The following is a 16799-nucleotide window of genomic DNA, read 5'->3' as shown; positions in this document are numbered from 1 at the left end:
TGAATGAGTAAGTAAATATAAGATTATAAATCAGATGGAATTATTAATTTGATATCAACTAGAAGGTTATGTTTCTCTGTTATGATTATCAGTACCTTAAGAAATGTGATGTTTAAGATAGTTTTGTCTCCTAATCAATTTGGTTTTAGTCATAAGTACATTGATATGGATTAATTATGGTTAAAAAGAGACTAAACCTAGTAGGGGACATTACATCTTCCATTGGCAGATGGAGGATTACGAAATGTTCCAAAGCTACAGGCTCGAAGTAGAGGAACCAGAGCAAGTATCAGAGGAGGTGTATTTGCCGGAATACAGAGAATATTGGAAGGGAGATGCCCGTGTGAGTGACACCACCGCACACCAGTTCCCGAAGGAAGAACCCATCAAGTATCAAGAGGTAAAATTGAAGGAGACAAACCTCGGTGACGTAGATAATCCCAAGATCATTCGTGTCGGCAACGATTGGAACCCTGTGTGGAAGGCCTCAGCCTTCAAAATCTTTATTCTTCTTCTTCTTCTTATGTACAGGAAGGAAACCGTGATCCCTGTAGAATTTATGGTTCCAAGTCTTCGGATGGCCATTGAAAATAGACTTGCCATCAACGGGTACAAATTGAAACCCTACCACGAGAAGCGCACAGGGGACCCGAGAGGCCGGAAGGACACTCGAGAGTCTGGAGGGGGACTCGAGAGGATGGAAGGGGACCCGAGAGGGACGGGACCAAAGTGGGAGACTCTCGGGCGAGGCAAACTGAGAAGGATGAAGGGCGATCCCAGGGGCACGAGACCCGAGCCGAAGACTCTCTGGACAATTAGATTAGGAAATTAAATTAAAAAATAAAAATCAGTGGCCACGGTGGAACCATCGTCGACGGAGGTCATCGGCGGTGGAATACCACCGTAGGCCTAGAGGAGCACGACGACGGCGGCGGCGGTTTAAAAAAGGGTGAAAGGAAAAATACCACGGCACGGCAGGGATAAACAGTGGTGATGGCACGTGAAAAGAAAAATGCGCCAACATTCAAAGAAGCATGCATTTAATATAAAAAAACGACAACCAGATTGAAAAATCATTCAATGGAGTCTGGAGCCAGGACGCTGAAAAAATTAGAGTAAAGAAGAAGGTTTTTGGCATCTTAAAATATCACAAAAATGATGTGTGCCATGGACTTCTGGGTGGTTCTGAAGATTGTAAATTGGTGGCCCCTCGACCCCACTGGGGGCAGTGCCCCCAGACCCCTAGTTTATTTTTGAGCTACAATACACATTTGAGTTGGCCGAAGGGCATCAAAGAAGTCACGGTAAGTGTTGGGGTTGTTCCATACTGTGAGAAAGAAGCCTGAAGCTAAGCATTGGCGGGGAAGCCATAAGCCGTAGAGGGAGACGGATTTGGAGGTTGCGAACAAACAGAGTTTGAGGGAAGGCATTGCAAGCACGCAAAGTCGTACGGCACCAGGGAGTTATTCAGTTCAGTTATCAGCCTTTGGGGAGTGTGATAGAGGATTTGAGGCGTCTCCTAGCCTTTGTGCCAGAGGGTTGTGGCCACTTCCAGGCATGAATGGTACGCTTTGAGGAACTCAGAGTATGTCTCGGTTGGACGTGAGGTTGCCTTGGTGGATGCATAGAGGGCTCGGGAGGAGCTGACCACCAGGTTGGAGGCAGTAGTAGCATGAGACTTAGCTCAGCGTACCCAGGAGTTGGATGCCGAGAGGGCAACGCGGGTGGCTATCGAGGACAAATTGGCTAGGGAGACAGTATCATTTGAGTAGCAGTTGGTGGAGGCTGAGACTGAAAAGCGTGTTTTGCAGACAAGTTTGGTTTAGGCACAAGAGGATTGTGATGTTAAGGAAAAAAAGAACTCCTTGCGGAAGCAATAATGGTGAAATCCGCACTTGAGCATCGGATGGTAGCAGAAAAGGGTTTTCAGGTGAGGATGCAGTAGGTGTATGAGTTCCGGGCTCGACTGGTGTTAGCAGTTCCTGCATCTTCTTCATTGGCGGTGCAACTACCTCCTTCAGAGACGCCCCCTCAGCCCCTTCTTCTCAGTGATTTTCGTATTATATATAGTGTACTTCATCCCCATTTTGTTGTGTTAGTCACGGATTTTTGTCCTTGTTGTCCGGAGATGACTTTTCTTAGGGGGGGATGATGTTGGTCGTAAAATGGGCTTTGTACTACTTGTTAAGCTAAGTTGGTTAAGTATGTTAGTGTCGTCGAGGGTAGTTGTCCGTTGCACGACGGTTCCCCATGGGTGGTAACCGCAACCCTCGACTGTGTCTTTATATATGCTCTTGTACTTGTTGTTGGATACATTGATGCAGAGAATGATTATTGTACTAGACATTTTGGCATTAATGAAAGCATTTCTCTGAGTTTCCGGTTACTATTCTATCTTATGGTTATTATCTGACTGTTGATATGCAATATTAATAACACACCTCACGGGGTAAACAAATATTGCTTTGGGTTTTGACAATTTAACTGGCATTTATAATGCTTTTACATCATTATGTATTCAAAACTAATATGATTAGAGATGTGCATTTATAAATAAATTGAAAAGCCATTATATGTTTTGGGTCTTGTTCTCATTTCAATTGGAATACAGTGATCAAGTTGTAAGATGGGAAACTTAGGAAATGCAGTTAAGATAATTTTCTATAACATTTGTAGTTTTCAGTTTTTCCTTTAGTAAAAGAGCTGATAATGTATTTGGTGAACTGGGACAAAATGTCTTTTGAATAATAATTAAGGGAACAAGATGTCTTCCATTTCATTGATTCTTGATGTGAAGTATATTTGTGGTTCAGTATTGTCATGACCATTACCCATTATAAGCTGATCACTACAAGTTATGTAAATCTTTGACTATCGGTTAATTTTTTAATATTTCTGTGACTTTGGTTCTCTGGGAGAACATAATATTGTCCTGACACACATTTTGTCTTTGAATGCAGTAAGGATCCTGGGTATATTGAAATGAATTCACGCGACTCACATACCTCTAAACATGAAGATGTAAGTAATGCACTGTGTGTGGTTTCATGCAATATATTTTCTTGTTTGGGATCTGACCATTCTCGTGGAGAAACATGTCAGTTGTATGAATATTAGCTATGAAAAATAATATGGTCCTTTTTAATGGTTTTTAGTTTTTATTTTTAATTGTAAATATGTCCTGATCGTAAGTTGCGTTGTTTGGTTGACTGTATTTTGTTTTCTTTGAATTCCTTTTTTATGTAGATTTACATGGGTTAACTGTTCTTGCAGGAATCTTTGTTAAACAGTGAGTTAAACAATTCTGCTCCGTGGGCAGGATTTTGGTCTCAGCTTTGCCCAACTTGCAAGGTGCTCTGTTATATCAATATTTCTTTTTGAAATGTAGTAATTTAGACAACACATTTATTTCTATAATAAAATGTCATTCAATTTAACATTTGCATGTTAGTTTTTATTTGCTGATTTCTTCAGATAATCAGGCCTGTACGATCCAAGCATTGCTCTTCTTGCAACCGTTGTGTTGAGCAATTTGATCACCATTGCCCATGGATTTCTAACTGTGTTGGCAAGGTGAGCTTCAGATACAATAAGACAGGTTGCTAGCTGCATATTTTATTATTTATCCTCACAATCCTTTATCTTCATGAGAGTCTGTTTGCAGACTTATCTAGGATATTAGAGAACATAACCTAGAAAGTACTTAATTCAGTGCAATATTTATGCTGTTACATATTGAGCATGGGAATACATTTCTTTTGTGTTTCCACATTTTCTGTCTAATAGTTAGGGTTTGTGCAGACACTGATCATCATACAGTATGTTGTGTTTTAAACTGTTTACTCTATTTTTTTGCAGAAGAATAAGTGGGACTTTTTTGTGTTCATATGCCTTCAAACCTCTGCAACATTTATTGGTTGTGTAGTTGCTATTCAGCGTAAGAAATTTGTAATTTTTTTAATTGGGTTGCATTTCCTATTTGAGTTGGCTATGTTGTCCTGATAACAAAAATTTATTTGTGCTGAAATTCAGGGCTTTGGACCGATCCTATGGCACCTTCATCTTCTAGCCCATGGATGCATTATTTACTTGTTTACCATCCCGGTGCAGTAGCATTTCTATGTGTTGGCACATTTGTTTTAATTGGTGCTACAACACTGACTGTCGTACAGGCAACACTGGTATTTTTCTTGATCTTAATGGGAAAATAAATTAAAGATTAGTAGCATTGACCTGATAATACATTAGTGTTGCCAAAGTGGTTGTTATGTATGTTATTCTCACAATTATGTAAGGAGTGTCTCTGTTATATGTGTCTGAACAATGAAAATAGTCACATTTACCATCTGGCTATTTTAACGTACAAGTTGGGACAGAATCCAGTGTGGTATAACATCCACCTCTCTCTCTCTCAGACACACATTCATCTGGGCATTGACTATTTTAACTTACAAGTTGGGACAGAATCCAGTGAGGTATAACATTCTATTAGCAGGTGAAACAGCAAGGTGACAGAAGCATGTATAGACCACCATATCCTACCACAAAAGAAATGTATAGCTCTAGGCCGACTCCCACCATAATTAGAGGAACACATCCCAATTGTAATAAAATACATATAGTAGAAAAATGGAAAGAGAGATAAGAAGAAAGAGAAAAGAACAATTAGGATAGAAAAAAGGAGAAAGAATATTTTAAGGACTGAACATTGGATAACATAATATGTTGACTGATGAATGAATATATTCAAAGTTTGGAGTACTGTTTTATGAATGATATTACACAAATAAATTTTGTTCTGTTATTTGCAAATCTCCTATCTTACCACAGTTTGACATAGGCTACCACAAAACATCGACTTTTCTTATATTGTAATTACTGGGGTATAATTACAACTTGTAGGACATTAGGACTTAGAACTCCAATCTATGAATCCATTTTCCTTGCCAAAATTTAATCTTGTTGCCAAAACTGTACTTAGGCAATAAAGGATAGATCAAATTACAAATCTATTAATTGTGTTGATAAAAGAGTTGCTAAGAAAGGTATTATAAATAAGAACTTTTTTTTAATGATCTGCAGCATATTCCTTTTGGTCCTTCCTAGTCTCGTGAGAGTGGGTTAAGCACCTAGGGGATGGCGAATGGAAAGGGGGAAGGGAATCCTTGAAAGATTCGACCAATAAAATTATGACAAGAATAAGCCATATGGGATGCATAAAAAGATCATTGGAACTCCAAGTCATTAACACCCATGGCAAAAGGAGATAAACAAGCAATTAAGAGAGTTCAAAGATAACATTGAGGAAGTGCTGGAATTGAACAAGGAAGAAAAATGACAAAAACATAGGGAAGACGAGCAAGATACCACAAACGAATGGAAAAGGCTAAGAAGAGTGATATAGAGTGTGCAAGAAGGGCTACAGCAGGTGAAGAAAAAGAAGAGAACCCACATTGTCTTGAACAATGGAGTACAAATTAGTGCACCACAAGGGCTGCAACTGAACAAAATATATAAGAAAACAATAAGGTTCTGCATATAGAGGAACATACGAGTGAGTCACTCAATGACACCAAATCAATTAACCACTCAGATCAACAAAGCAATAGAAATTCAAATTCTAATTGAACTAGCAAGAAAGATTGAGGAATATAGGAGTTCTTAGACACCATCGAAAGAAGGTCGTAGCATGAAGGCTGTGCCACTTCTCATGTTGACACAAATACCACATAGTAAACTGGATTAGACCATTTTGAAAATCATAGTGGATTAAAGATTTGAGGGACACGTAACCCCCTTGGTAAAATTAAACCCCCCAAAATTTTGATGCGGAATATTTGGATCGAATAGTCAACATAAGTGTGGAAAGATAAAGGATTATGAATTAATAAGTATGGCATGTTAGGCTGTACAAGAAGAAGATAATATGTTTAGTAACTTGAAATTGAGAAGATTAAGGAAGAATAGTGACCATCGCTATCCAATAATATGTCATTAACTAATGAGAAGGCATCAACTAAAATGAAATTTCCCCATGAAGAGGTGTAACTCCCAAACTAAGAGTCATCCCCCATGCTGTTTAAATCAAGAAGAATCTTAACATCAGATATAATTGATCATTCAAATAAAACAATAGAATGACAACAAATTGTACAAGATAGTGATACAATAGTAGGAAGAGTGTTTTTTATTATAGAGTTATCCTAAGACAAAGGAATTGGAAGTTAGTAAACCAAAAGATTTTTAACAAAAGAGATCGCATAATAAATCAACTCGACAACACAAGGAAACCAAAGGAACTTCTCTCAATATGGACTCACCAATGAAGCTCCTAGTTTTGGCAAGGCTACCACAAAAGCGGGCGAACACATATTTGTTTTGGAGTCATTGTGGCAGAGGAAAGGAATAAACAAAGATGAAACAAAAGTATTTAATTTTGTAGGAACCTTGTGGAATGATGCTAAATTGTTATAGAAAGACCTACCCTCAACGTGATTAGGAATGGTCTATAGATAGTCAGGGAGGACTTCCCATCCAATTTTCAATCCCCAAAAATTCCCACCGAAAGTGAAAGCCAGATGAGGGACATGATCCAAGAAGAATGGGAATTTATCAAAGATTAGGACCATAAATTTAAGTAACCAAGAAGTTGGAAGAACTATTGATAGAAAAACAATGAATTGAATGGTTCATATTTGAGTCACAACTATATATTAGAACTTCACTAGATGGTAGATTGTTTGGGACATATTCAAAGGTAGTGACGTTAGCTTGTCAGGTTGAGGCCCAAAGATGGAGAAGGAAAGATAAAAAACATGGAGAACAATGAAATAGAAAATTTAAAACTAGAGTTAGAACAATTAAAGATCAAACAAGAGATCTTAGCTAAAGGAGAAACTAGACAAACACGACTGCAAAATGAAATAACAAATATATGGTGTACTATTGTTTCAGAGTAGACCATCTTAAAAATGAATGCCTTATATTAAAGGAAGATTAAAGAGCTGCCAAACTTAGAGTAGAACTCAAGATAGCTCCCAAAAAAACATAGATAGTATATTGCTGAATATGCAGAGAATGGGATGATCATGAGAAAGATGATTGTGCATCTTTATTATTTGGAATCCATGGAGAAGAACATGAACCTTGGTGTAACCACCACTGTGGAAGTAAATGATTAGCAGAAAAATCCCTTTACGCCTAAGACCATAGGTTTAGACAACCAAGTTGGAGGAATCAAAGAAATATTTATACACTCCTAATGGCAACACAACGCGGATTCAACTAATGAGAATAGAGGCTACCACACTAACTGTTGAGGTGGACACAGTAGAGGCTGAGGTAGGAATTGAAAATGAAAAGACACCACATGTTATAAATGTAGGGAAATAGGACATTATGCAAATGAATGTAAAGAAGATAAGAAGAAAACTTGTGGATTTTGTAGTAATCTAGACCATGACCTATTCACATGCGAAAAACAGCAACAATACTTTAAAAATGCGCTACCGCAATTTAGAGTGAAATTGTCTAGACCAAACACAATGAGGGGGGTGAAAATCATGCCAAAAAAAACCCACTGCAAGGGGCAAGGCAATGCCACAAAGAAGGTATATGCCCTAATAAATTTAAAACTTTGACAATCTAACTAACAGAAAGCTCTATCTGAATATAGGGGGAAAAACAATGTTGCAATGTTCACTAGAAGCGAGAAAGACACCACAACATCAAGACAAGGGTTAGATAACTCAGATGATGAAGAAGAGGATGATGCTTACCCCACTAAAAAGAAACATGACAAAATTGTAGAAGAAACTAAACAAAGCATAATTCAAGAATAGGATAAAGAAAACTATCAGAAAGCCTACTTTTCTAAAAAGAAGCTCTAACATTAAAATAGTTGGCTTCTTTTATAGAACAACAAAACTTAATAGAAAAAATGAAACAGTAAAATCAATGCAAAAATAAACCAATAATGATAAACTTCTACATCAACTTTAAACATGTTAAACAAATTATGATTGATTTAGGAGCTAACGTTAATATGATCCCCAAAAGAGTATGGGACACTTTGGGAGACCACAATTACATGAAACACCATACAACATCGGTTAAGCAGATGGATCAGCTATAGGTGCAATGAGAACCTGGAAAAATGTAGAAGTTAATCTTCTAGGGATCAAACAAATAGACTTCAAAGTAATAGAAATGAATAAACCATTTGACACTTTCAACACCTTATTAGGTTTGCGGTGGTTTGTAAACAGTAACAATATCATTGACTTTAGGAAAGAAGAAATGTTTTTTGCAAACAACAAGAAGGTAGTACATATACCCCTAGATGTTGATATGAGTCACGCATATGTAGAAGATTAAGTGCAAGATGATTATGAGGAAGAACCAAAAATATTTTCCTCCCTAGTGAAACTTACGAAAGTGGAACCTTTTGGTGAACCAATTTTGAAAGGAGAAATCTATATTGATAGCAGTAATGAAAGCATAGATAATGAAGATTTAGTTGATGCTTGGTTAAGGGTTGAACTAGAATTACAATCTAGGAAAACAAGAGAAGCAAGAAAAATATTCACTGTATGTAGGGTAGAAGCAAACATACTGAAACTTGCCGCACATATAGATGTCCCACTACAAACACAACCAAACTCATTTAGCACAAATCAAAAGTCTATTGTGTGAATTTCAGAACAATTGAATCAAATCTCATATGGGTTATCCCATATCAAGTTAACAAGATATTCAAGAGTAGGAGACCTGTTATCATATCTAGAAAAACATGGAAAGAACATTCAATAAATAAGACCTAAGAGTAGATGCATTACAACATACTTTAATTTGCAGCGCTACATGATGGTGGAACACACAAAAACCCAGCATTCCCACATGGAAAGTCTTTAAAATTTTGATACAAACAAAATACCTATATCCATAGAAAGAGATTGTGAAGGGATTGCCAAATCTACTTGCGCCAAAATACCAAAACAACATTTAAATATCTGTTTAAACTTACAGTAAAAATGCAGGGAATATGGAGGATGACCCTGCGGTGCAACAGCAGTTGCAACTCCGTGTGTATACGGAGGCCATGGGTTCAAATGTTTGGACCCATATGTGGAAGGAAGGTGGTTTTCAGTGTTGACTTTGCTGGCTCGATGGTTTGATGTGGCTGTGACACAGGTACCCCCATACAGTGGCAGGAGTTTGGCAGGGGTTGTGCGTCCAATGTCGTGCAGAGCTGAAGGCACATAGGTGGAGAAGGTGAGGAAGTGTGGTGGCTAGGAGAGGTGATACGGAAAGTGAGGCAAGGAAAAGATGACAAGAGGTGAATGGTCGCAGCGACTAGGTGGAGCAAACGGAGGTGGGCGGGAGATGATGGTGCAGGTGGGAAGGTAGGCGGTGAAGGTGGTAAGGAGAACGAAAGAATACGAAGGAAAGTAAAAAGGAAGTGGTGGCACAAGATGATGTGGGTGGAGCAGCTGAGGTGCTGGTGGATGGAAGAGAGATGGAGGAGGAAAGATAGAGTTGGAAGTTAGAGAAGGAGAAGAGAGGTGGAGTTGGATGGCAAGGAGGAGAAGAGAGATGGAGGAGAGACATAGTTAGATGTTAGGGAGGAGAAGAGAAGTGGAGGAGGAGTGGTGGAGTTGGATGGCAGGGAGGAGAAGAGAAGGTGGTGGTGGAGTGGTGTAGTTGGAAAAGGCAGGGTGGAGAAGAGGTGGAGGAGGAGTGGTGGAGTTGGAAAGGCAAGGTGGAGAAGAGAAGGTGGAGGAGGAGAAGGGGGAGAAACGAAGTTAGAAGATAGGGAGGAGAAGAGAGGTGGAGGACGAAAGGAGTTGGAAGGCAGTAAGGAGATGAGAGGTGGAGGAGGAGAGGTAGAGTTGGAAGGTAGAGAATGGAGGAAGAAGGATGGAGAGAATTAAAAAAAAGAAGTCGGTGGGAGGAGAGGTGGAGTGCGAAGTGGAGAGAGTAGGGAGGGTTTGGGGAAGAGGTCCACCTTGTGGCCTCTCCTGGTGCAGGCCAAGCTAAAAATCCCTGCGATTTAACAATCAAAAAAAAAAATGTAGGGAATATGATGAGAGATAATATATACAAATTTGACACTTATACTAATTGCACAAGCTTAGAATACTAAGAGAAACAAGCAGAAACGAGATTGGGAAATACTACAAAATGATTTCTGCACACGTTTTCCTTCTCCAACCCCAACAAAACCATTCTCTACACATTTAGAGAATAAGAGAGATCATACTCTTAGCCATAGAAGAAGACCAAAAGATGATTGACACAAAAAAAGAAACACCGATGCCTCCATGACAAGAAGGCATATAGAAACTCATAGAATGGATGGATAAATATAAAAAATATTTAGAAAAAAGGTGCTATAAGACACAACAGAATAGAATGGAGGAGGATGAAGAATCTCTGTTACAAAAAAGGGATATTGAGATGGAGGGAGAAAGGATAATAACATCAAAAACTGCAGCAAAAAGTAAATATTCTAACAATCCATTAAAAGTAAGAGAAGAAAACATAGCAACTAAGGGTATCCCAAAAATAGGCAGGATAGGGGACTACTGGAACGAGAAAGAGGTTATGCAACTTTCAAAGAACCTAATAGAATATGAGGATCTATGACCTCAAACATTTACAGATCTGAAAGGAATTAAAGAAGTTAGAGTTATGAAAATCCAATTCAAAGAAGGGGTGAAACCCAATAAGTAAAGAGATTGGATAAACCCCAATATGAAGAAAATTTTTAATATAGAGATAGATAAGATGTTAGTTGCAAGTATAATTAAACCAGTAGAGGATGTCAAGTGGATTAGTCCCATGGTAGTACAAAATAAGAAAACCGGTGAGATCAGAATATGTGTGGAATTCAAAGAACTTAATAAAGCTTGTGTCCTTGACCCTTTTCCCACACCATTCAAAGAGGAAGTCCTAGAATCAGTTGTTGGAAAAGATGTATACTCACTCATTGATGGATTTTTTGGATATCACCAATTCAAGATCCAAGAAGAAGATCAACCTGAAATGACGTTTGTGACAAAATACGGGATCTTTTATGTATACAGTTATGCCCTTTGGTCTAAAAAATGCACCAGCAATATTTAGCTGGTTAGCTAGATAATGATCGATGCATTTTAAAGATTATATCCATGATTTCTAAGAGATCTACCCAAATGACTAGACAATCTATGGTTTTTTAAAAGACCACGTCCAAGCACTCCAGCTAATGTTAGAAAGATGCAAGAGCCTTCAAATCTCCTTAAATTTAAAGAAATGTGTGTTTGTGGTACTATTTGGCATATTATCTGCAAAGAAAGACTTATGGTAAATCCCCTAAAGGTGGCACTTATTATGAACCTACCACCTTTAAAGAGAACTTCAAAGGGGAAGTTTTCTTAGGCTATACTAGCTATCACTGGAAATTCATCCAAGGTTATGCTGGACATCGTTGTCGTTACACCAAAAGCTTGAGCTGTCAACGAACACCACAATGGCCAGAGACAAGGATCCACGGAAGGTGGTTAAGCACATGTCCCGAATCCCGAGGTTGGCGTTGAACGTCTATTACAAAATAGAGGGTAACAATCCCCCCCTTAGCGCGACCCACAAGATTCGAACCCATAACCCAGCGCTCTAATACCACTTGTTGGACATCCCTATCTTTATGCCAAAAGCTTGAGCTATCAACGAACGCCACAACGGCCAGAGACAAGGATCCACAAAAGACAATTAAGCACATGTCCCAAATCCCAAGGTCGGTGTTGAACGTCTATTACAAACTAGAGGGTAACAGGTTACACCACAACCACCACACCAATAGAAGAACTACTGAAAAAGAAGACAAGTAAAACAATCAACTAGATAGAACAATGGCAATAATCTTTTGATAAGTTGAAACAGAAAATAGTAAAGGCACTTATATTAATCTTTCCGGACTGGAATGTTCCATTCCATGTACATGTTGACACCTCAGAGACTGTAGTTGGAGTAGTTCTAGCACAACCCGAGGGGAAATAAGGATCATCCAATTGCATTGGCCAGATGCAAATTTTTAATTATCACAAGCAAAAAAGAATAATACTACCACAGAGAGGGAGGCCTTGGTGGTGGTATACACCTTACATAATTTTTTTGAAAAGTTTAAGAATGTGTGGCTGAAGCATAGACTTCCAAAGTCAACTTCATTTCTCTAATTAGCAATTTTATATAAGGCACTGATGCATGATGCTTACACTCATAGAATTTTGTGGCCCTTTGAGATGCCCTTTTTGCAAGAGCAACTGTGAAGACGGGGATCATTTGTTTTTGCCTTGAAAGATGGCATGGCAGAATCAAGGAAGATTCTTTTGAAAATGGAAGTAGGATGTGCTAGCTCGAGATGATTTGGGAGTAGATATTGATATGGCCAAAAATGGTTCAGAAATATACTTTGAAGCTCATGTAGACAAAAATCCAGCCAATATAATTTGGAATTTATAGATGGGAACAAACTTCAAATTTATTGAGAGAAATTTGGTGTGGAAATTATGGGGCAAGTTAGATGCTTTAGTGTTAGAATTGATCAAAACTTTGAAGCCTCGTTCAAATAAGTGATAATGGATTTGATGGGAACAGGCTGAAAAAGCTTTATGATGTGTCAAAGAAATTGTTGTCATTTTATGACACCCTTCGTCCATCAGTGAGAACCGATCAGAGATACAATCCATGGACCAGCACTCCCCCAGTTGATCAAGGAGAAAAGCAATGGAATTATGAAGTATGAAGTATGAAGTGTTGTTTCGTCTGGAGGAAGTTCCCCGGAACTCCGGAACCGTAAGGTTTCGAAGTTCCTTCCCTTGCCTTCTTCCCTTCCCCGGAACCCTGAGGTTCCGAAGTTCCTTTCCTGCGTTTTCCTTCCTTGTCTCTTTTCTTTCCCCGGAACCCCGAGGTTCTGAAGTTCCTTCCCTTTGCCTTCTCTTCTTTTCTTTCCCCGGAACTTCGGAACCTCGAGGTTCCGAAGTTCTTTTCCCTTAGCCCCTTTTTTCCAGTTCCCCGGAACTCTGAAACCCCGAGGTTCCGAAGTTCCTTTCCCTTGCCCTTTTCTTTTCCCAAAACCCCGAAGTTCCTTCCTTAGTCTTCCTCACTTCAGGAACCCGAGTTTCCGAAGTCCTCCGACTTCCTTCCAGCTTGCAACACTTCTGGATGGCATGATCAATACTCAAAGCTTTAAATGCTCCGACGACTTTTGTGACTTGTACACCTTCTTTTGTGGAGCTACAGGGGTGCATTTAATGATTTTGCAAGATATCCATCAAGATAGGTGCAGGGCCATGCTTGTTGTGGTTACTTATGTCATGCCTGCATGCTCTAACTTTGGAATGTCAGTCAATCCACCTTCTTGAAGGATTGCATTTTTCAGGGTATGACTAGGTTGCTTGCATGTACACAATGTTAGGTGCATGCACTTCCCTGCATTCCCTGACTAACATTTCCTTGCACACACAAGGGTCATGATCTCTCCTATGCAACCATTTTTCTATATAAAGGTTGTTAAGCCTCATTGTAAAGGGTTCTTTCCCTGCTGGCTTGGGCTATTCTATGCTCTTTCACTTCTCTTAAAGACTTGTATATTTTTTGCATTTCTGCAACTGTAAGTTTGGCCATTGGCCTTTGAATGAATTGAAATCATTATTCTTGCCTTACTTCAATTTATGAATGTTGTGTATGTGTTCTTACCTTCATTATAAGTGTATGTTTGTGGCTTTCTTTCACATATATGTTGTGTTAATCTATTTCTGGGTGTGACTTGTGGGAAACCTTCTCCCCTCTTGACATTTAGTGAATTCTAACCTCCATACATGCATTGGGGTCATTCATACAACTGAAGTTTGTGCATCTCCTAGGTATTTCAGTTGATTCTTTGTGTCATTTCGGGTATGGGGAGAAACAATCTCTTATCTTGGTGCATCACCTCCTTTCATTTTAAGCATTTCCCCCTTCCCTTTTTCTCTGCAAGCTATTAGGATAGGCTTAGGAGTAAGTTTTGAAGTATTGATTTGGTTCAACACTTGCACCTAGATTGAGAAGGAAGTCGGCCTTCTCCGGAGATTCAACCCCCTTGTGCAAGGTCCCACGCTTCGGGGTTGTTTCCATGTTTCATGAGGTTGTTGAGTTGATAGCTCAACAAGGGTGCAATCTTTTGTGATAACAGTTTTTGGCACGCCCGATGGGACAGACTTTCGATATACATGCTAAGGATTCAGTGTTGTTCTTAGTGTCTCAGTCTTTAGAGGCAGTCATCTCTCAAGCACTTGGCGACTCTACTCAACAAGTCTAGTTCTTGTTTATGCCAAGTTCCTAACTCTGGACCCCGGAACCCCCAGGTTCCAAGGTGCCTAGGTCCTCAACTCCGGAACCCCTAGGTTCCGAAGTCTCTACTTACAGGTCCACTGCTTGTTCGTGACTTGTTGCAACTTCGGATTTCATGCCCAAAATTCATACAAGGACGTCTTCTAGAGGTAGTTTCTAGTTTGAAGAACTCTCATCTTCAGGCACTAGAGAGCGGAGAGGTAGACCTTCATTGTCACCAGTTAGGGGGGTCAAGGTTGTAAACACTCCATCTCTCAGGGCTCATTCTACCCTTTCGTTTACAAGACCATTACTGTCAAGGGCTCCCACCACTCATTTCAATAGACCATTGTTTCACATGGCCAGAAATCAAGTTTTTTTTACCTTCAATGGGGGGAGTCCTCTTATTTTGACTCAATGGAATGATATACCAGTTGCTGTGTTAAAGAGTATACCATACTTCACTGGTGAAACAGCTACTATCCCCATTGAACACATTCAAGACATTGCGCACATCTGCTCCGTCCATAATGTCACTCGGGATGATGTTGTTGTCAGACTCTTAGCCACATCTTTGAAAGGAAAAGTTTTGCAGTGGTATAAAGGGTGTTCGTCTAGTTCCATTCACAATTGGGATGAATTGGGGGAGTGGTTGTGCAATCATTTCGAAGACAAAAGTGATCACCTATCACTTGTGGAGCAGCTGACTACAATCAAGAGGGCACCTCATGAGTTCATGGGAGATTTCAATTTCAGATTCCAAACGCCATGGAAGAGAATCCCTTCTCTAGTGAAGCCATCTCCAAATCAAGCCTTCTTGTATTATCTTAGAGCTCTCAACAGTGATATAGCTATCATGATACAATCAATGGGTGAAGCCTCTCTACCGGGTGCATATGACATAGCCATAAGGGCAGAAAATTGTTTTATACAGGCTGGGAAGATAGCTCCAAGGCCTCCAATGCCTCTCTTCCCAAAGGCTCCTACTCAACAACCCACCTTGGCACCTATCCCCATGGTGCCTGCAGGTCAACCGTCACATCCTCTAATGAGCTCCATGAAGTCAAGGCTCTATTGCAAAACTTTAGCAATGAGTTGGTGACACTAAAAAGGCAACAAGCCCAGCATAGCAGACCTTATCAAGCACAAAATCAGAACTATCAGCAGAATAGGCCACCCTTTCAAGGGCAAAACCAATGGAGCAACGCCAGGCCTTTGAATAGTGTGAACCCCATAGCTACAAGCAACTCAAAAGCAATAGTTCCAATGCAAAACAACCTCACCCAGGAGCAAGATTGGTGTCAACCATGCAATCAGCCACACAACAAAGGTGGATGCCAAAATGGAGCGTTTGTCCAAGCTTTAGTGGTGCAAGATGAGCCGACCACCTCTGGCCAGCAATATGACCCAAATCAGCCTAGTGTTGGCACTCAGGCTTACTTGCAGGGAGATTCTATCTTTGTCAATTGGCAGGAGGCAAAATTATGTGGTATGAACCAAACAAGCGATGAGTCTATGTTACAATATTCAAGGTCGAAGAAGAGAGCCATGGAGGCTGCCTCACCTTCGACATCAGCCCAAGCTCCAACGCCCAACATAGTTGTCCAGGATACAAGCCAAAATACCATGCAAGGGAGCAAGAGGCAGGAGAAGGCCCAAGTCATCCAAAGACCAAAGGTAGACCTTGTAGCATCAAAGGGACCTCTAAAATCAGCCGGTGTTCCTTTCAATATAGTAGATCAAATGAAGAAGGCCAGCCTCAATGTCACTATGTGGGTAGCCCTTTCCATCCCATCTCAAAGGGATTTGCTCAAGGAGGCACTGAAGGGCATCAACCAATCAGGTGATGAGGCAGCAGTCAGCAGGAGGGCAGTCTCCACCAGTTTGGTGCAACCCAAGAAGGAAGAAGATTCAAGCAAGATTAGCAAGCCTCCCCCCTTCTATCTCTCTTTAATCATAGGAGATAACTTAGTTCACAATCGCATGATAGATTCAGGAGCTAGTAGCTCAGTCATGCCTAAGAAGGTAGTTGATCTTCTTGGCATAGAATATGAACCTGTGACTAAAGTGGTGGTCCAATTGGATGGCACTTCTATTAAGACAGTAGGGGTTGTTAAAAATTTGAAGTTAACCTTGCATGCATGCCCTAGTTGCACTGTCTTGCAAGACGTATCAATCATCGACCACGCTGCCTTCTTTGCCATCTGTCTATCTAGAGACTTCACTGCCAAGATAGGTGGATACCTGTCCTCTGATTGGTCCCACATGCTATTTCGAACAAGGTATGGTACCAAGGTTACCATAAGGGCAGAGCCCATTGCGCAAAACCACATTGAGCCCTACACCCCCAGCCCAATAAACATGAATTGCACTTTGCACGAAGAGGGGGAGGAGTGTGTTGTCCGTGAGCCTGCTACTCTTTTGCAAGAGGTCCCTGATTGTTTGCTAGA

At 40.1% G+C, this 16799-nt stretch overlaps 1 protein-coding gene across 1 annotated transcript in view; it reads left to right on the top strand.

The window, feature by feature from the left end:
* Positions 1-16799, top strand: part of LOC131077633 (protein S-acyltransferase 24) — a 179762-nt gene that overhangs the window by 154012 nt on the left and 8951 nt on the right. Inside the window, exons 8-12 of the mRNA XM_058015177.2 lie at positions 2961-3021; positions 3274-3351; positions 3475-3573; positions 3859-3937; positions 4033-4181. Of these exons, the coding sequence (XP_057871160.2) occupies positions 2961-3021; positions 3274-3351; positions 3475-3573; positions 3859-3937; positions 4033-4181 (466 nt within the window). The remainder of the gene's footprint in view (positions 1-2960; positions 3022-3273; positions 3352-3474; positions 3574-3858; positions 3938-4032; positions 4182-16799) is intronic.

The sequence above is a fragment of the Cryptomeria japonica genome, chromosome 6 (assembly GCF_030272615.1).
Source record: "Cryptomeria japonica chromosome 6, Sugi_1.0, whole genome shotgun sequence".
Lineage (NCBI taxonomy): Eukaryota > Viridiplantae > Streptophyta > Pinopsida > Cupressales > Cupressaceae > Cryptomeria > Cryptomeria japonica.
Note: the sequence above shows the minus strand (reverse complement) of the source record. Positions and strands in the feature narration are given on the sequence as shown.